The following is a 21749-nucleotide window of genomic DNA, read 5'->3' on the forward strand; positions in this document are numbered from 1 at the left end:
ACGAAAACCTGGAGAGAGAGGGAAAGACAGAAGTGTTAGGATTTTTTACAGAAACTCCCAATGTTTAAATGTTCTCCTCTTCCATTGACAGGTTTCAGGAAAAATAGGCCTAGTTTTATCCAACTTGTTCTACAATTCAAATTTCAGACTTTGTATTTCTTCCTTGAGTATGGGGAATAGGAGGTTGATTTTTTCAGCATCACAGTCAAATAAAGAAAGTTTTCAGAATGGGAAACACGATATTGATTTTGTCTGGCTGGAGTAACTGTTGAAGAGTGGTGGAGAGAATAGGTTTAGTTGATGGGAGGAAAATCCTGCCACTGAAGAAGCCATCGGACTGACAGAGATGTTTCCACTGACTCCTAGAAACTGGCTTTGAACCCTAGTTTAATGATGCAAGAACGCACACACAGAGGAATAAGTCAGGGTTTCAGAAGTAGGAACTTACACCTGCTTCAAGAGTTAAAAAGGGAAGGTTGGTCAAACAAAGAGCGGTTGTATTAGTGTCTTACCCAGAGAGAGACGAGGAGAAAAAGGTATAGTTTATTTCCTGGTTATGTGTTGACAAAAATGAGACCACTACCTGTCCTTCACTAAACAGAGAAAAACCTACCTACCTACACCCCAAAACAGCACAACACCTACACCACAGTACGACATAAATAGCTCATTATTTCATATTGAGATAAAGAGGCCCTGCTGGCCAATTCATCTCTAACCCTGTGTCTTTACTATTTTCTCTCTATCCCCTGTTTCCCTCTTCAATCTCTCCATATCATGCAGGAGTTGGACTATATTATTTATGCCACCATTCTACCCTCTCTCTATCACTCTCTTTCCCTCCCTTCTTCCCTTACTCTCTCCCTGCAGACTCATACATTTGTGTGCTTAGAGTTATCCAGGACAACACAGTCATTACAGAGAGAGACAGAGAGAGATACAACCAGACCACAGACCAAACAAACCCTAGCCACAACCTATAGAGGCCCCCCCAGATCAGACCTATGCCCCTTCTGCCCACCACCCCTGCACCAAGGACCTCAACATGGCAGCCAGACATATGCCCAGGCCGTGAGCAGAGTAACAGGCCCAACCCCCACTAATGCACCCGCCCAAGCCACATCCATCGACCTAAGAGGCATTCACCAGACGCTCAGCATGCACTTCTCACACCTAATGGTCCAAGCCTTTTTATTTTACCAGGTAAGTTGACTGAGAACACATTCTCATTTACAGCAACAACCTGGGGAATAGTTACAGGGGATGAATGAGCCAATTGTAAACTGGGGATTATTAGGTGACCGTGATGGTTTGAGGGCCAGATTGGGAATTTTAACCAGGACACCGGGGTTAACACCCCTACTCCTATGATAAGTGCCATGGGATCTTTAATAACCTCAGAGAGTCAGGACACCCGTTTAACATCCCATCCGAAAGACGGCACCCTACACAGGGCAGTGTCCCCAATCACTGGGGCATTGGGATATTTTTTAGACCAGAGGAAAGAGCACCTCCTACTGGCCCTCCAACACCACTTCCAGCAGCATCTGGTCTCCCATCCAGGGACTGACCAGGACCAACCCTGCTTAGCTTCAGAAGCAAGCCAGCAGTGGGATGCAGGGTGGTATGCTGCCTGCAAAACCACAAGAATAACACCGGACACTATGGAACACAAATCCTTTACCATCTCTTCCTGAAATATACAAGATCTGAGGTCATCTGCCTTTGGCCTAAAGAGCAGGAACACAGACTTCACCAAAGAAATCGGAAATGCAGACATTGTCATCCTACAAGAAACATGGTATAGAGGAGATGAACCCACGTGTTGCCCTCTAGGTTACAGAGAGCTGGTAGTCCCATCCACCAAACTACCAGGACTAAAACAGGGGAAAGGCTCAGGGGGTATGCTAATTTGGTATAGAGCAGACCTAACCCACTATTAAAATTCATCAAAACAGGAGCATTTTAGATAGAAATAAATAAGGAAATGATCTCAGAGAAAAATGTCCACGTGTGCTACCTACAGTACCTTCCGAAAGTATTCAGACCCCTTGACTTTTTCCACATTTTGTTACGTTACAGCCTTCTTCTAAAATTGATGAAATTGTTTCCCCCCTCATCAATCTACACACAATACCCCATAATGACAAAGCAAAATCTGGTTTTTATAAATTGGATGGGGAATGTCGCTGCACAGCTATTTTCAGGTCTCTCCAGAGATGTTAGATTGGCTTCAAGTCTGGGCTCTGGCTGGGCCCCTCAAGGACATTCAGAGACTTGTCCTGAAGCCACTCCTCCGTTGTCTGGCTGTGTGCTTAGGGTCGTTGTCCTATTGGAAGGGGAACCCTCGCCCCAGTCTGAAGTCCTGAGTCTGAGGTCCTGGGCGCTAGTCTCCCAGTCCCTGCCACTGAAAAACTTCCCCACAGCGTTATGCTGCCACCACCATGCTTCACCGTAGGGATGATGCAAGGTTTCCTCCAGACGTGATGCTTGGCATCCAGGCCAAAGAGTTCCATCTTGGTTTCATCAGACCAGAGAATCTTGTTTCTCATGGTCTGAGAGTCTTTAGGTGCCTTTTGGCAAACTCCAAGCGGGCTGTCATGTGCCTTTTACTGAGGAGTGGCTTTCGTCTGGCCACTCTACCATATAGGCCTGATCGGTGGAGTGCTGCAGAGATGGTTGTCCTTCTGGAAGTTTCTCCCATCGCCACAGAGGAATTCTAGAGCTCTGTCCTAGACCTTCTCCCCTCATTGCTGTGTGGCCGGGCAGCCAGCTCTAGGAAGAGTCTTGGTGGTTCCAAACTTCTTCCATTTAAGAATGATGGAGGCCACTGTGTTTTTGGGGACTATCAATGCTGCAGACATTTTTTAGTACCCTTCTCCAGATCTGTGCATCGACATAATCCTGTCTCGAAGCACGACGGACAATTCCTTCCACCTCATGGCTTGGTTTTTGCTCTGACATGCACTGTCAACTGTGGGATCTTATATAGACAGGTGTGTGTCTTTCCAAATCATGTCCAATCATTTCAATTTACCACAGCTTGACTCCAATCAAGTTGTAGAAACATCTCAAGGATGATCAATGGAAACAGGATGCAGCTGAGCTCAATTTCGAGTATCATAGCAAAGGGTCATAGCATAAGGATACTTATGTAAATACTTTATTTTATTTTATACATTTGCAAAAATGAATAAAAACCTGTTTTTTTTGCTTTGTCATTATGAGGTATTGTGTAGATTGCTGAATATTTTTATTTAGTCCATTTAAGAATGAGACTGTAACGTAACAGAATGTGGAAAAAGTCAAGAGGTCTGAATACTTTCCAAAGGCACTATACATTCCCCCAGTAGAATTCCCATACTTTAACAATGACAGTTTCTCCATATACTAGCCTGTGGCGACCTAAACGCCATAACTGGACAAGAACCTGACACTTTTAGCACACAGAGGGGCAAACCTCTACCTGGAGGTGACAGCATTTCCTCCGCAATTTGCCCCCCTAGACACAAATACAAACAACAACAAAAAGCGGGTCACAACTCTTGCAGCTCTGTCACACGCTGGGTCTGTACGTAGTCACTGGTAGGCTTCGAGGAGACTCCTATGGTAGGTACACCTACAGCTCATCCCTTGGCAGTAGTACTGTAGATCACTTTATCACTGACCTCAACCCAGGGAGGGAGTGTTCACAGTCAGTCCACTGACACACCAATCAGATCACAGCAAAATCATAGTTTACCTGAACAGTGCAATACTGAATCATGAGACATCAAAGCCGAACAAACTGCATTCTACTATAGATGAAAGAAAAGTAGTGTAGAAATCTACCAAAAAACTGTCTCAATCTCTTCTAGACAACTTCCTCTACACAACGTTTGACTACAGTAGTGAAGGTGTAAACTTGGCAGTAGAAAACCTAAACAGTATATTTGACTTTTCAGCTTCCCTATCATTTTTTTTTTTTTAAAGCAGACAACATAAGAAAATGAACAACAATGACAAATGGTTTGATGAAGAATGCAAAAACCTAAGAAAGAAATTGAGAAAGCTATCCATCCACAAACACAGAGACCAAGAAAACCTGAGCCTGCGCCTTCACTATAGTGAAACAAACAGCACAGAAACCAGTCAGAAACCAGCTCAATGTAGAATCCAGAGAATGTAACCACTTCTGGGAAAATTGGAACACACTAAACCAACAACACAAAGAGACATTTATCCAAAACAGAGACATATGGATAAACCACTTCTCCAATCGTTTGGCTCTATAAAAAAGAACAAACAGCAAAAACATAATCATGATCAATGACAAATCTCAGAATCAGCTTTTAAAGACTGGAGAATCCAGCGGGTTCTGGTAATTACATTGAATGAACTACAGGACAAAATACAAACCATACAACCCAAAAAGGCCTGTGGTGTTGATGGTATCCTAAATTAAATGACAAAATATACAGACCACAAATTCCAATTGGCTATACCTACACTCTTTAACATCATCCTCAGCTCTGGCATCTTCCCCAATATTTCGAGCCAAGGACTGATCACCCCAATCGACAAAAGTGGAGACAAATTTGACCCCAATAACTATCGTGGGATCTGCGCTTTCAGCATCCTACGGTTGTAAGATCTACGGTCCACTCACTAACCAAGAATTCACAAAATTGGACTACACCAAATTGAGACTGCATGCAGAATTCTGCAAAAACATCCTCCGTGTGCAACATAAAACACCAAATAATGCATGCAGAGCAGAATTAAAGCCAATTTAGGCTTAATCTGAAAATGTGGTTGGAAGCTCCGTATGGAGGGTGTGACGCAATTGCGGAGCCTCTGGAGGCTTGCAGAGGCCAAATTGAGCTCCGTACTTCATCGTCGTGTGTCTCCCAAATTGTGTAACACTGCAGAGGGCTCCGTATAGCTCCGCATTGGTTGACAGTAGGTGGGGGGTCATGTACCAACACAAACTCACTGCCTTGACAACTTCCTTCACAACAGCTCTGCACTGATCCGTGAAGCGCAAAAAGCATGAATGCCCTGAGGCCGCATCACAACTGACAGTTCACAAGAGATAACCGCTATGCCCCCCTCCAAAAATAAATTGGGTTTCCAGAAAAGGAAAGAAAGGAAACAGACAGATAAAGCAAAATTCAGGAGAAGAAAAAAAAAATGCCAGAAAAAACGAGGAGATGGATTTGAGTTGTAAGTCAGTGCAGACGGCCTGCCGAACTGAGTAGCCTAGCTAGCCAATATAGCTAGCTTGATAGCCTGCTAGCTACAGGTAGCCGCCTACCGTGGACTCACTACCAGCTATGGCTAGCTAATTAGCTATTATTTCGATATTACTGTATTCCCCAATATTTGCGCGATATTTGTTAGCTAGCTAGACTAAAATTAAAACCTACCATGTAGCCTACCTATCCATACTGTAGATGCTACTACTACTACTGCTGTATACAAAGATCCCAACGTGTGTCTACTACATGAAGTGGACCTTGGAGGTGAGGCAATTGTTTTGTAGCAGCAGCAGCATACCTAGACCATTTTTTAAATTGTAAAGTTCGGCACATGATGACTTAGACACACTTAAATACGTATTCTATTTGATATGTATACTGTTAAAACGTTTTATCTTTCAGTGGTAGATTTTTAGTATGGTAACCTTTGTAGGAGCGAACATTAAACCTAAAATTCCCTTTGTTTACTCACTTCCTAGTGCTTAGAGAGCCCCAGGTAGGCAGAATGTCAGCAGAAAGCTGTCAGACAGACTCTGATGCAGAGAGCAGGAAGAGGAGTTAAAGAGTAGCAGCAGTGCCAGTGTAGGAGTGACAGAAGAGATTGAACAAGCAAGTAGTAAGGGAAAGGAAGAGTGAACAGATGAGGTTTTAGATGATCCAGCACTGTGGTCAGAGAAAGTACAAGACCACGAAAGAGAAGCTATTGTTCACAGACTAGCCAACAGGTGTGTGAGGAGACAGAACTGTATAAAATCATGCCCCCAGACTCAGAAGGCGAGCCATTCCCCAACTATTTACAGTACAGTAAGTCAGCAAACGGAAGAGAGATTGCAGAGAGACTGGCTTATTTATAGTAAGAGTGTAAAGGCATTATATTGCATTCCATTTTTTCTCATGGGCAAAGTAAACCATCACCCAGTTCTCTGGGATGGCTATAAGATGGCTATATGGATGACTATAAGCTGGATATAAGGATGGCTATACACTGGATATAAGGATGGCTATAAGATGGCTATATGGATGACTATAAGCTGGATATAAGGATGACTATACGCTGGATATAAGGATGGCTATAAGATGGCTATATGGATGACTATAAGCTGGATATAAGGATGGCTATAAGATGGATATAAGGATGGCTATACACTGGATATAAGGATGCCTATAAGCTGGATATAAGGATGCCTATAAGCTGGATATAAGGATGGCTATACACTGGATATAAGGATGGCTATAAGATGGCTATATGGATGACTATAAGCTGGATATAAGGATGGCTATACACTGGATATAAGGATGGCTATAAGATGGCTATATGGATGACTATAAGCTGGATATAAGGATGGCTATAAGATGGCTATATGGATGACTATAAGGATGGCTATACACTGGATATAAGGATGGCTATACACTGGATATAAGGATGGCTATAAGCTGGATATAAGGATGGCTATAAGCTGGATATAAGGATGCCTATAAGCTGGATATAAGAATGGCTATAAACTGGATATAAGGATGGCTATACGGATGGCTATACGATATCAGTGAAATGGCGGAGAACGTATGACAAACTACCAGAGCATGAGGATGGTGTCTCACAAGAACTGTTACTGGAAAAATCTGCAGCATACCATAACAACAGCTACAGGTATAGACAGTCAGCAGAAACAAATCCGGTCAGAAATGTATAAAAACAGAGCACTTCTATAAAGGATGTTGGATGTGACACTGTACTTAGCATCTAGGAATCTGCCATTCTGGGGGAAATCACTCAATCTTGATGATGTGCATAATGGACATACCTAGACTTACTGGAACTGTTGTCAAATTATGACCCGCTATTACGTGAGCACTTACAGAAAGTCAGGGTCAAAAAGAAAGGAGCACGACTGACTCATTACCTCACAGCCCTGAGAGACAAAACGAGTTCATAGGAATATGGGGTCAAAGGGTTTTGAAAACAATACTTGATGAAAGAGAAGATGCAATCTATTACTCAGTTATATGTGACGTAACTCCAGACATTTCCCATACTGACCTAAATGTATTATTGGTGAGATGTGTACACAAAGATAAAGTTCAGGGAACAGGTGGATGCGAAATAATTGGAAAAAAAATTTGAATTTAAAGACTTTGCTAGAAAGTCTTATGCATAGGGCAGAAGAGGGTTAGCTTTGTTAATAAGAATTGGTAATACATTATTTAATCTGAAACATGGATCATTGGTCATTTCTTCATTAAAACTGACTACAATACCATATATTAAAAAAATAAGTCACCAATTGTGTTGTTATTTATAATAAAGCATCTTACAAATCTCATGACACAGACAGCTTTTGTTAACATTAGGAACCAATACTGTTTGCAATACTGTTAATTTAGGCAAAGAATGAAGGTGGAAACTAGAATCTGCTCAATTATAGTATAGAGCAGCAGAAGCTTATAGTTAGTACATTTAATAACACATATTGTTCAGTACGTTATTTGAATCTGAAACATTCTGATTTCTATGTTAGGGGCCCGGTAGGTTTTTTTGATTTTTCTCCATGGGGCCCCAAAATTCTGTCAACGCCCCTGCCTACAGAGAGATGAACCTAGAGAAGAGTTCACAAAACACAAACAGACCCCACAGAGCCCCAGTACAGCGCCCCAGTACAGCAACACCCAACCAAATCATGAGAAAAAATAAGTTTATTAATTAATTGACACATTGGAAAGAACTAATTTTAAAAAACAAAGCAAACTGGAATGCTATTTGACCATAAACAGAGAGTACACAGGGGCTGAATACCTGACCAAGGAAAGCTTTGTCGATGTACAGACTCAGTGGCAGACCTGGCTCTCAAGAGAATACAGGCTATGTGCCCACTGCCCACAAAATGAGGTGGAAACTGAGCTGCACTTCCTAACCTCCTGCCAAATGTATGGCCATATTAGAGAGACATATTTTCCTCAGATTAAACAGACCCACAAAGAATTTGAAAACAAATGCACATTTTGATAAACTCATATCTATTGGGTGAAATACCACAGTGTGCCATCACAGCAGCAAGATGTGTGACCTGTTGCCACAAGAGAAGGGCAACCAGTGAAGCACAAATACCATTGTAAATGCAAACTATATTTATCTGTCTATTAATTTTCAACTATTTGCACATTGTTAATTAACACAGCCAGTAATAACATTTGAAGTGTTATGATTACTGCTCATTTCTGATTGTTGATTTAATTTTTGTTGTATCTATTGCACTTTCTTTGGCAATGTAAACATGTTTCCCATGCCAATAAAGCCCTTTGAATTGAATTGGAGCTCGCGAGTGGCATTACTCTCTTTCTGCAATGTTACAGCGCCTCACAGAGGAGTAAGTGAGCACACACACTATACACATACTTCTTTCTATCATGCTGTTATTCATGGGCAATACATTTAGAGCTTGGGGGAAAGTAGCACACACATTCACACACACGCAGACATCTGGGGGCATGGCATGCCTCGCTTCCCAAAGGCATTGTGTTAGTATGTATTGCTATAGTAATCCTCCAATATCTGAGGTGACAAGAAAATAATGATCTACAGTTTACTCTCATTTTCATCTCTCAACTTCCCCGAGGGGGTACAATGAGATTATATACATAAATACAAATTGTATTGCAAAGCCCACCCACTTAAGAGAGCGGAGGTGGTTCACGCAATAACCAACTGAGATAACCTAGGTATTTGGCTACCATGGACTTGAATCAAATGTATTTATAAAGCCCTTTTTACATCAGCAGATGTCAATGTGCTATACAGATACCCAGCCTAAAACACCAAACAATGCAGATGTAGAAGCACGGTAGCTAGGAAAAACTCCCTAGAAAGGCAGGAATCTAGGGAGAAACCTAGAGAGGAACCAGGCTCTGAGGGGTGGCCAGACCTCTTCTGGCTGTGCCGGGTGTAGAATGGTGATGGACGTTAAGGTTCGTCTTTACAGTAGATGAAAGTGTAAGTGGGTAGTGGAAGCCTTGTAGTGCTCTGTGAATTCACTAAACTGATACTGTATAGCTCCTCATAGCAATAGCCCTCTTTATTCAATTCTAATAACACACATCCACGTCAGATGGGAGAGTAGTGACCAGACTCAGACAGGCTCCTAGTAGTCTGCCTGTAGGAAGCAGAAGTGCGTGTGTTCCTTGGCCCTGCTCTGTATTCCATAATAATTCCAGTGTTACTTCTAGTGTGTTATGACCTGAGCTCCTCTATATTCAGCTGCCCCTGTGGTGAGCTTCTGGAACACTTTCCACACTCCCACAACCATACTCAGTCAGGGGGAGGGAGAGGGGTGAGAGTGACTGTGCATGTGTGTGTGTCTGTATGTGTGTCTGTATGTGTGTGACAGATTGGGTATATTATTAATCCCACTGTGCATTTTGAGGATAAAATACAGCTCACACACACAGTAGGATGTGTTATTTCACAGACATCTTTACACTTATGGGAGTAGCTAGACAGGCCAGAATCCATAGAATTACAGCTGCAACTATACACACACAAATATCTGATACACACAAGGCCACAAAGAGACAGAGAGAGAGAGAGAGAGAGAGAGAGAGAGAGAGAGACAGAGAGAGAGAGAGAGACAGAGAGACAGAGAGACAGAGAGACAGAGAGACAGAGAGACAGAGAGAGAGAGAGAGAGAGAGAGAGAGAGAGAGAGAGAGACAGAGAGAGAGAGAGAGAGAGAGAGAGAGAGAGAGAGAGAGAGAGAGAGAGAGAGAGAGAGAGAGAGAGAGAGAGAGAGAGAGAGAGAGAGAGATAGACAGAGAGAGAGACAGAGAGAGACAGAGAGAGAGACAGAGAGAAATAGTGAGAGTTGAGGATTTATGAAAGCAGCTGAGAAGTGACAGCCAGGATGGACGAGCAAAAAAACAAAAACGAGTGAACAAGAAAAAAAGAGAGGACGTAAGGAAAGTAAAAACCCTGCAATGCTGCTGCAGACGATGATGTCACCCTGACTCGACCACAGCAAACGGACACGGGTGGAGGGATGGGCCACTTTCGGGTTTTTTCCCACTTTCTCACCCTAACTCTTCAAAAAAAGTGGCTGTCTTTAACCATTACTTTCCCATTCAAACCAAAGAGGGGAGAGTGGAATAGTGCAACTAGATACTCTATAAAGATACTTCCTCTCCTGATCAAAAGGCAGAATCTGAAATGGCCCTTAATTCCTTTGGTCAGAGCACCACGTGGTACACCATAAAAAAGGAACCTGTTGCTATTTTAGATGATACACCCAAAACGTTTGGCATACCCGTCAGCTGGATGAGGGCGGAGCCTGTCGGTGTGTAAAGCCACACGTGAAAAGGGTCACCAGTGTGGACGTTATCCTCCAACACGTCTGCGTGTTTCATTCCCAGTTTTACAAAGTCTGTCACTCCAACCGGCCAGGCAGCATGTGAAACTAGCTCCTCTGCTAACACACCCCCAGCTAAGCTACGCCAAAACAGATGCTAATTACATTGTGAAAGACAAGAATTAGCCCCATAATCCTATGCTATCAAAATCAAGCTAACCAAGGCTAAGAGATATTTTGGGGGCAAAAAAAAAAGAAAATGCTTTTGAGGAGTGGTGCTAAGCTAGGCCAATGTATGCTAAACTAAGAAGCTAGCAGCTCCTCCTGTGTGAGCTGGTGTCCTGTGTCGGTTTAGGAGAGGAACAGGCTTCTACTCAAACTGCTCTTAATCTCATGTTTTAACTCCCTGAGTGCGTGTGTGTGGTTTAGAGAGAATTCAAATCAAATCTTACTTGTCACATGCTTCGTTAACAGGTGTAGACTAACAGTGAAATGCTTACTTATAGGCCCTTAAATGCAGAGACAAAAAAAGAGAAATAATTTTAAAGTAATAACACGTAATAATAAAAGCAATAAATACAAAATTAGTAGCTATACACTGTTTATACAAAACATTAAGAACATCTGCTCTTTCGATGACAGACTGACCAGGTGAAGCTATGATTCCTTAGATATCACCTGTTAAATCCATTTCAAATCAGTGTAGATGAAGTGGAGGAGAAATGTTTAAAAAATATACTTTGAAGCGTTGAGACACGGATTGTATATTTGTGCCATTCAGGAAGGTGACAAAAACATGTAAATGCCTTTGAACAGAGTAGTAGGTACCAGGCGTACCGGTTTGTGTCAAGAACTGCAGCACTACTGGGCTTTTCACACTCAACAGTTTCCTGTGTGTATCAAGAATGGTCCACTACCCAAAGTACATCCAGCCAACTTGACACAACTGTGGGAAGCACTGGAGTACATGGGCCAGCATCCCTGTGGAACGCTTTCAAAACCTTTTATAGTGTCCATGACTCGACGAATTGAGGCTGTTCGGAAGGTGCCCCGAATGTTTTGTACAGTCAGTGTATATACAGGTACCAGTACAGAGTCGAGGTAGATATGTACACTAGCGTTCAAAAGTTTGGGGTCACTTAGAAATGTTCTGGTTTTAGAAAGAAAAGCAATTTTTGTCCATTAAAATAACATCAAATTGATCAGAAATACAGTGTAGACATTGTTAATGTTGTAGATGAACATTGTAGCTGGAAACGGCAGATTTTTTATGGAATATCTACATAGGCGTACAGAGGCCCATTATCAGCTACTATCACTCCTGTGTTCCAATGGCACGTTGTGTTAGCTAATCCAAGTTTATCATTATAAAAAGGCTAATTGATCATTAGAAAACCCTTTTGCAATTATGTTAGCACAGCTGAAAACTGTTGTCCTGATTAAAGAAGCAATAAACCTGTCCTTCTTTAGACTAGTTGAGTATCTGGAGCATCAGCGTTTGTGGGTTCGATTACAGGCTCCAAATGGCCAGAAACAAATAACTTCCTTCTGAAACTCGTCAGTCTATTCTTGTTCTGAGAAATGAAGGCTATTCCATGCGAGAAATTGCCAAGAAACTGAAGAACTCGTACAACGCTTTGTACTACTCCCTTCACAGAAAAGCGCAAACTGGCTCTAACTAGAATATAAAGGAGTGGGAGGCCCCGGTGCACAACTGAGCAAGAGGACAAGTACATTAGAGTGTCTAGTTTGAGAAACAGACGCCTCAAGTCCTCAACTGGCAGCTTTATTAAATAGTACCCGCAAAACACCAGTCTCAACATCAACAGTGAAGAGGCGACTCCGGGATGCTTGCCTTCTAGGCAGAGTTGCAAAGAAAAAGCCATATCTCAGACTGGCCAATACAAATAAAAGATTAAGATGGGTAAAATAACACAGACACTGGACAGAGGAACTCTGCCTAGAAGGCCAGCATCCCGGAGTCACCTCTTCACTGTTGACGTTGAGGCTGGTGTTGCACCAGTCTTTTCTCCTTTGTGTGGCCATAATTCCCCGTAAAAAAATCAATGCCTTTTGCAGCCAGTGGCTGTTGTGCCCTTGGGCTGAATATAATAATTATAATTTCTCACAGGCTACAAGTGAAGACAGACACATCGGGGACGCCACCGCGTGCGTCCTTATCCAATTCCGAGGTGCATATTGAAAGAACTGTCCACATTTACTTTTCGTCAGCCAATAAGATGAGTAGGTCTAACAAACATCAAAAGCACTAGCCTGTCAATCTACTATCCCCCATAGTACAAAAGTTGACCTATTCTATTCTGTGCAATAAATAAATATTACATAGTCTGGGACAGTATTGGGATGCGATAGATCCCAAATTAATACAACCACTGTTTTAAGCAATGAGCTTGACGCAAAAGTAGAGAACATTCATCTTAAAATGTTGATAAACTACTAGGCCATTTCTTCACATTATAAGTGCAGCAATAAGCACACGGCAGTAGGTACTTAGCAAGTGTGAATGTTCCATTAGCAGAAAACACCATTCTCAAAAGGGACCCCAAATCTGATTATGCATGTAATGCTTTAATTATAAAATGTCAATTTTTATGGTGAAACTACATGTGTGCCAGTTAGGCTCTACACCCGTTGTAAAGCGGATTAAATTTGCTTCATTTTAAGAAGTTACTTGGCCACTTTAGTTGTGATACAAACCTTATCAAAATATATAGGCCTATGGACTAGGCTACATGAGGCTTGCTACTGGGATTTGAAAAAGTCGCAAAAAAAACCGCAAGCAATGTTTCTTGCCTTAAACTGGGCATCATTCACAAGTGATAATTTACCATTCACAAGTGACAGGCTAATATTGTCACCCATCAAAATATTCTTGATTGAATATTGTATTTACATACCCTAAATAATATTTGTGAAATGCGTTTTGATTTAGAATGGACCAGTAGATGTTATCTATGCACTTAAATGGCGAATGGAGGACGGTTTTCCCGTGGTTCATTTTCATGCCAGCCAGGTAGGCTATACTCCTGTTGTAAAGACAAGCAATGTGCTTTATATAAATATAGTAGGCCTAGCCTATAGAAAGCTGATGGGATCCTCCTCTTTTTAATAGAAGCCAGTACTCTGTTTCCTTACACAATTGCATAGCCAATAGAAATGTTGCGCAACATGAGCTCATGAAGTGTTAGATTTTCGATACATTTGCATTGATGTCAGGGTGATTAGAGGGACAATAGAGGGCTGAGTACCAGGCAGTTAGTAAGTTTGGTAGGCTGCTAATGACCATCAGCAGAATCATAGCTGGGAGAAGCCTAATTACCGTGACTAAATGGTCATGTGGAATTTGACTACTGTCATGACTCGTGACCGCTGGTGTAGGGGTAATACGGTCACCGTAACAGCCCTAGTGTGGACCGTGATAGATCTTTAGTGATGTGGACACCGAGCAACTTGAAGCTCTCGACCCGATACCCCCATGCTTGGCCCTCTTTTTCCTGTAGTCCACGATCAGCACCTTTGTCTTGCTGACATTGAGGCAGTTTGTAGTCCTGGCAGACCTCCTCCCTATTGGCTGTCTAATCGTTGTTGGTGATCAGGCCTACCACCGCCGTGTCGTCAGCAAATGTAATGGTGTAGGGAGACTGGGAGTACACGAAGGGACTAAGCACGCGCTCCTGAGGGCCCCCCCATGTTGAGGGTCAGCATGGCAGATATGTTGTTGCCTACCCTCACCACCTGGAGGCAGCATGTCAGGAAGTTCAGGATCCAGTTGAAGAGTGAAGTGTTCAATGCCAGGGTTCTTTACCTAGTGATGAGCTTGGAGGGCACTATGGTGTTGAACGCTGAGCTGTAGTCAATGAACAGCATTTTCACATTGATGTTCCTCTTGAATAGAGATTGCATCATCTGTGGATTTGTTTGGGCGTTATGTGAATTGGAGTGGGTGGGTCCAGAGTGTCTGAGATGATGGTGCTGATGTGAGCCATGACCAGCCTTTCAAAGCACTTCATGGCTACAGACGTGAGTGGTACTGAGCGATAGTCATTTAGACGGGCTACTTTCCCGTTCTTGGACATAGGGACTACGGTGGTCTGCTTGAAACATGTAGGTTTTACAGACTGGGTCAGGGAGAGGTTGAAAATGCCAGTAAAGACACTTGGCCAGCGCATACGTCCTGGTAATCTGACTTTTGAATGTTAACCTGTTTAAAAAGGTCTTACTCACATCGGCTACGAAGAGAGTGATCACACAGTCATCTGGAACAGCTGGTGGTTTCATGCATGGTTCAGTGTTGCTTGCCTCAAAGCAAGCATATAAAAAGGCATGTAGCTCCTCTGGTAGGCTCGCATCACTGGGCAGCCCGCCCTTTGTAAACCGTGATAGTTTGCAAGCCCTGCCACATCCGACGAGAGTCAGAGCCGGCGTAGTATAATTCAATCTTAGTCCTGTATGGAAGCATTTCCTGTTTATGGTTAGTCTGGGGTCGTAGCAGGATTTCTAATACGCATCCGGATTAATGTCACGCTCCTTGAAAGCGGCAGTTCTAGTCTTTAGCTCAGTGTGGTTGTTTCCTGTAATCCATGGCTTCTGGTTGGGTATGTACAGTGGGGCAAAAAAGTATTTAGTCAGCCACCAATTGTGCAAGTTCTCCCACTTAAAAAGATGAGAGGCCTGTAATTTTCATTCAATCCATTGTAGGATTTGGTGGAAGATAAGTATTTGGTCACCTACAAACAAGCAAGATTTCTGGCTCTCACAGACCTGTAACTTCTTCTTTAAGAGGCTCCTTTGTCCTCCACTCGTTACCTGTATTAATGGCACCTGATTGAAATTGTTATCAGTATAAAAGACACCTGTCCACAACCTCAAACAGTCACACTCCAAACTCCACTATGGCCAAGACCAAAGAGCTGTCAAAGGACAACAGAAACAAAATTGTAGACCTGCACCAGGCTGGGAAGACTGAATCTGCAATAGGTACGCAGCTTGGTTTGAAGAAATCAACTGTGTGAGCAATTATTAGGAAATGGAAGACATACAAGACCACTGATAATCTCCCTCGATCTGGGGCTCCACGCAAGATCTCACCCCGTGGGGTCAAAATGATCACAAGAACGGTGAGCAAAAATCCCAGAACCACACGGGGGGACCTAGTGAATGACCTGCAGAGAGCTGGGACCAAAGTAACAAAGCCTACCATCAGTAACACACTACGCCCCCAGGGACTCAAATCCTGCAGTGCCAGACGTGTCCCCCTGCTTAAGCCAGTACATGTCCAGGCCCGTCTGAAGTTTGCTAGAGAGCATTTGGATGATCCAGAAGAAGATTGGGAGAATGTCATATGGTCAGATGAAACCAGAATATAACTTTTTGGTAAAAACTCAACTCGTCATGTTTGGAGGACAAAGAATGCTGAGTTGCATCCAAAGAACACCATACCTACTGTGAAGCATGGGGGTGGAAACATCATGCTTTGGGGCTGTTTTTCTGCAAAGGGACTAGGACGACTGATCCGTGTAAAGGAAAGAATGAATGGGGCCATGTATCGTGAGATTTTGAGTGAAAACCTCCTTCCATCAGCAAGGGCATTGAAGATGAAACGTGGCTGGGTCTTTCAGCATGACAATGATCCCAAACACACCGCCCGGGCAACGAAGGAGCGGCTTCGTAAGAAGCATTTCAAGGTCCTGGAGTGGCCTAGCCAGTCTCCAGATCTCAACCCCATAGAAAATCTTTGGAGGGAGTTGAAAGTCTGTGTTGCCCAGCAACAGCCCCAAAACATCACTGCTCTAGAGGAGATCTGCATGGAGGAATGGGCCAAAATACAAGAAACAGTGTGTGAAAACCTTGTGAAGACTTACAGAAAACGTTTGTCATTGCCAACAAAGGGTATATAACAAAGTATTGAGATAAACTTTTGTTATTCACCAAATACTTATTTTCCACCATAATTTGCAAATAAATTCATTAAAAATCCTACAATGTGATTTTCTGGATTTTTTTCCCTCATTTTGTCTGTCATAGTTGAAGTGTACCTATGATGAAAATTACAGGCCTCTCATCTTTTTAAGTGGGAGAACTTGCACAATTGGTGGCTGACTAAATACTTTTTTGCCCCACTGTACGTACGGTCACTGTGGGGATGATGTCGGTAAACTCCTCAATCCTGGAACATGACAACACAGCAGTAAAATAAACAGTCAGAGACAGACCAACAGTAACATGACCACCCCCAGCAGTGAAGGAGAGAGAGAGAGAGAGGATAGAGGGAGTATGGGGGGGATATTTGGGTGAGGAGTTACTCAGGCCAGAAAGTCATACGATAGATTGAAGGGATCCATAGCTACAGCCAATCTATGTCTGGCATCTACGGAATCATACATGAGCAAGTGACAAAGGGTCAAATAATCCTGTGTTACGGAGTGTGTGTGTGTCCTTGTTAATGAACTTGACAATTCTGTAGGTTGTTCTTCCTGAGAATGATGACCATGGCGTCGTGTTCACGGTCAAAATCAGAACAAGGCCAGTATGTATCATTTCAAGGCAAATAAGGCAAGACCAAATCAATATCTGCTGCGTGTGAAAGCCTACGTCATCGGTTTCTCTTTATGTAGGACTGGACTCAAACAGACACATCAAAGGCTGCGGATTAGGGAGGGCTCCAGAAGGTGAAGTGAGCATTAATTCCTTGCAGTCACAAAGCAATTTACAGACAAACACACACACACTATAAAACACGTACAAACATGCACAGAAGAGAAATGTGTGCGTGTGTGTGTGTGTCAGTCAGTCAGTATATGCCAGTTGCCAGGACAGATGGAGAGGGAGGAATGGAGAGCAGAGAAGTTCTCTTCATACCATCTCTCACTCAAACATGTTGATATGATGATCCAGAGCATGTTAAAGTGCTAATCTCATAATGGTTATGGTCCGGATTAAACTCATGACAACTGATCTGAAGTCAGCTGTTACAGGGGCCTCATGAGGGGCCAGAGGGAGAGAATTGGTCAGGCCGGTTTGGGTAATGTTAAGTTTGAGATAGCATAGAGGGCGTGCCTAAATACATTGCATCACTGGCCTTTTCCAACCGAGGCCTGTGTTGGAATTCCTGGTATTCGCATAAACTGGTTCCCATTCTCCAGAGTAGAGCAGGGAGGATATGGGAATAGAGGAGAACTGTTTGGATAACAGACAATTATTCAAACAATACTCATGGCATTTGTTTCAACAGTAACCTGGGGAAAATGTTCTGCACTATCATGAACAGCAAATTACTGCACTCTCTCAGTGGAATCAAATTGGATTACTACCTAATTATAAAACATCAGACCATATAAATACCCTACACACACCCCAATTGAAAAATATGTAAAAGAAAATAAATATTATCTCCTGCTTTGTAGATTTCCAAAAAGCTTTTAGATTCAATTTTGCATGAAGGCATTTTATTAAAACTAATTACAAAATGGTGTGGGTGTAAAAACATTTCACGTCATCAAATCAAGGTACAGAAATAACAAGTGAGCAGTCAAAATTGGAGATAAACATACAGATTTATTTTCCCAAGGGTGCGGAGTAAAACATGGGAACAACTTGAGCTCAAAGTCTATTTAATACCTATATAAATGAATTGGCTAAAACACTTGAGCAATCAACAGCCCCTGGTCTCACTCTCAACATCACAGAAATAAAATGCTTCCTGTTTGCAGATGATCTGGTGCTTCTGTTCCCCACAAAAGACGAGCTACAGCAACAGTTCTGTTGCACCTGGGCACTGACAGTCAATCTAAAAAAAGACAAATATTATATTCCAAAAGAGGTCCAGATGTCAGGGAAATTATTCAGACCCCTTGACTTTTCCACATTTTGTTACGATACAGCCTTCTTCTAAAATGTATTTATCCCCCCCAAATCTACACACAATACCCCTTAATGACAAAGCAAAAACAGGTAAAATATTTATGCAAATTCATGAAAAATACAAAATTGAAATATGACATTTACATAAGTATTCAGACCCTTTACTTAGTACTTTGTTGAAGCACCTTTGGCAGCGATTACAGCCTCGAGTCTTCTTGGGTATGACGCTACAAGCTTGGCACACCTGTATTTGGGGAGTTCCTCCCATTCTTCTCCGAGGATCCTCTCAAGCTCTGTCAGATTGGATGGGGAGCGTCACAGCACAGCTATTTTCAGGTCTCTTCAGAGATGTTCGATCGGCTTCAAATCCGGACTCTGGCTGGGCCACTCAAAGACATTCAGAGACTTGTCCCGTAACCACTCCTGCGTTGTCTTGGCTGTGTTTAGGGTTGTTGTCCTGTTGGAAGGTGAACCTTTGCCCCAGTCTGAGGTCTTGAGAAGGTTTTCATCAAGGATCTCTCTGTACTTTGCTCCGTTCATCTTTCCCTCAATCCTGACTAGTCAGCATGATGCTGCCACCAACATGCTTCACTGTAGGGATGGCGCCAGTTTTCCTCCAAACATGATGCTAAGAATTCAGGCCAAAGAGTTCAATATTGGTTTCATCAGACCAGAGAATCTTGTTTCTCATGGTATGAGAGTCCTTTAGGTGCCCTTCGGCCAACTCCAAGTGGGCCGTCATGTGCCTTTTACTGAGGAGTGACTTCTGTCTGGCAGAGACGGTTGTCCTTCTGGAAGGTTCTCCCATCTCCACAAAGGAACTCTGGAGCTCTGTCATTGTGACCATCGGGTTCTTCGTCACCACCCTGACCAAGGCCCTTCTGCCCCGATTGCTCAGTTTGGCCGGGCGGCCAGCTCTAGGAAGAGTCTTGGTGGTTCCAAACTTCTTCCCTTTAAGAATGATGGAGGTCACAGTGTTCTTGGGGACCTTGAATGCGGCAGAAATGTTTTGGTACCCTTCCCCAGATCTGTGCCTCGACACAATCCTGTCTCGTAGCTCTATGGACAATTCCTACGACCTCATTGCTCTAACATGCATTGTCACCTGTGGGACCTTATATAGACAGGTGTGTACCTTTCCAAATCCTGTCCAATCAATTGAATTTACCACAGGTGGACTCCAATCAAGTTGTAGAAACATCTAAAAGGATGGTCAACGGAAACAAGATACACCGGAGCTCAATTTCGAGTTTCATAAGAAAGGGTCTGAATACTCTATGTAAATAAAGGTATGTTCTTGATTTTTTATACTTTTGCAAAAATAATAATTTCCACCACCCATGTTGGCGAGAAAAAATAAATACAACACCCCCAAAGTACTTTGCGTGGCTAGAAGACACCACAAAAAAATGGAAGCACTGTAAGACAGTACACGAGGCAGACTATCTGACAGAATTATAGACTTATGAGCAACATGTTCCCCCAAATTTAAAACAAATACAATTTTTTTTTAACAAAAACCGAAAATCCAATAACTATTGGGAGAAAAACCCATTTTTGCCATATTCCCTGCAAAAAGTGTAGCTTCCTGCCACAACTGCAGGGACAGCTAGTAGAACGACCAGCCAGAGCAGAAACATTTCTACCCGTCTTTCTCACTATTTCATTATTGTCTTAATTTATTTCTTACTGTATTGTCCTGTTAAATGTTATTACTCATTGAGTCTTATCATTTTTACTATTATCCATCTGCGTTATCATTGATTTGACATGTGTCTATATGTTTGCTATGGCAATGTGTGCCAACACTTTCCAAGCCAATAAAGTCTTTCGAATTGAGAGAGAGTCTGGAATGTGAATCTCTGTGTGTGAGATAGATGCAGGTGTCACTACGTCCTGACGGAGAGGATTGTCACGAGAGAGAGTCTCTCTCTCCCCCTCTCCCTCTCCCCATTATGGCTTTCAGTTTTTCAGGGCTTAAGCATTCTCAAGCTCTCCCTCCCTCCACCGTTTTCTCTACTAGTTCATCAACCAGATTGTTGTTAGTAATTATTTACTAGACACAATGCACTCTCACACTCTCGCTCTCTTTTTCTGTCTTTCTCTCTCTCAGTCTTGTTGCCAGCTACTCTACCCCCCATTAGCCTAGTTTGGTAACTTTGATTGACATCCGATTCTCCCAACTCCCAGCCCCACGGAGATTTGATTGGTCGGTGAAACAGAGGGGGTGATCCTATTGGCTCGGGAGACTGAGGGGGCGATCTTATTGGCTGATGGCCAGTCTGATCAGCCACAGCTGCAGCACTTTAACAATGCCCTCACTGTGGGTACAGCTGACACACACACACACAAAAAATATATTAAAAATACAAATAATAATTGCCCATCTGTGCTAGTGACCAGCATTGATAATAGATTTAAAAACTTTCCACCGGTCCGTCCTAGGCTCTCTTTTCCCTGCTTACTTCTCACTCCCTCTCTTTCTCCCCTATTTCTTCTCTCTCCCTCTGACCATCCCGTTTTCCCCAGAATGTCAGTTGCCAGTTGAATCTCGCCATCGCTCCCCGTCTCATTCTCTCCATTCGACCAGACTTCTAATAACAGGGTAGAGTAAGAGACTGAGACACAGGCCAGGGTTACCCCAATGACCTGGAGGGATGAGAAGAGAGAGAGAAAGAGAGAAACAGCCCACCCTAGCCCCTCATACTGAACATATGTCTGTCAGGGACCAAAGGCACAACCAGGGTTACGTAACACTATCTCTCCATCCCCCTCTCCCCCTCCCTGCCCCTCCCTATCCCAGTGTGACCAGCGAGAGAGAGAGCAGGCCAACAGATTGACTGGTTTCAAGCTTTAGATCTTAGAAGACATCACATATTTTAACCCCTTTATAGGGCAGACCAGTGACATCACTGCTGAATGACTCAGAACAATAGCCTCGACCTATAACCGTGCCTAAAGACAAGGAAGTAAAATAAATACGTTTTAGACAAGACTGGAGAGATGAGGGGGAGGGGGACACTTCAGCAGATACACTCCCAGTCAAAACACTCCCAGTCAAAACACACACACTAAACACATGCTGCTATGACAGACATCAATGGTAGATCCCAGACAAAACAGTGAAACAAAACGAGAGAAAGGGGAAGGGAGGGTAGAAGATCACAGGAACACACAGAATGCTGGTGTATGCGTGTCATCCTACCTGGTAGCTGACTGGACAAGTCTCCTTTGGGCTCTTTTGGGAGGGAACCATCTGGAAGAGGGAGAGAAAAAGTGAAGAGACAAAGAGAGA

At 43.0% G+C, this 21749-nt stretch overlaps 1 protein-coding gene across 4 annotated transcripts in view; it reads right to left on the minus strand.

Moving 5' to 3' along the window:
* LOC139559422 (triple functional domain protein-like) overlaps positions 1-21749 on the minus strand; it is a 111588-nt gene that overhangs the window by 78634 nt on the left and 11205 nt on the right. For all 4 annotated transcript variants that reach the window (XM_071375441.1, XM_071375439.1, XM_071375440.1 and 1 more), the window contains exons 2-3: positions 21660-21710; positions 1-8 (exon numbers count right to left, since the gene is read on the minus strand). The exon at positions 1-8 is cut by the window's left edge and continues 67 nt beyond it. In XM_071375441.1, coding sequence (XP_071231542.1) covers positions 1-8; positions 21660-21710 — 59 coding nt within the window. The remainder of the gene's footprint in view (positions 9-21659; positions 21711-21749) is intronic.

This window comes from Salvelinus alpinus, chromosome 29 (assembly GCF_045679555.1).
Source record: "Salvelinus alpinus chromosome 29, SLU_Salpinus.1, whole genome shotgun sequence".
Lineage (NCBI taxonomy): Eukaryota > Metazoa > Chordata > Actinopteri > Salmoniformes > Salmonidae > Salvelinus > Salvelinus alpinus.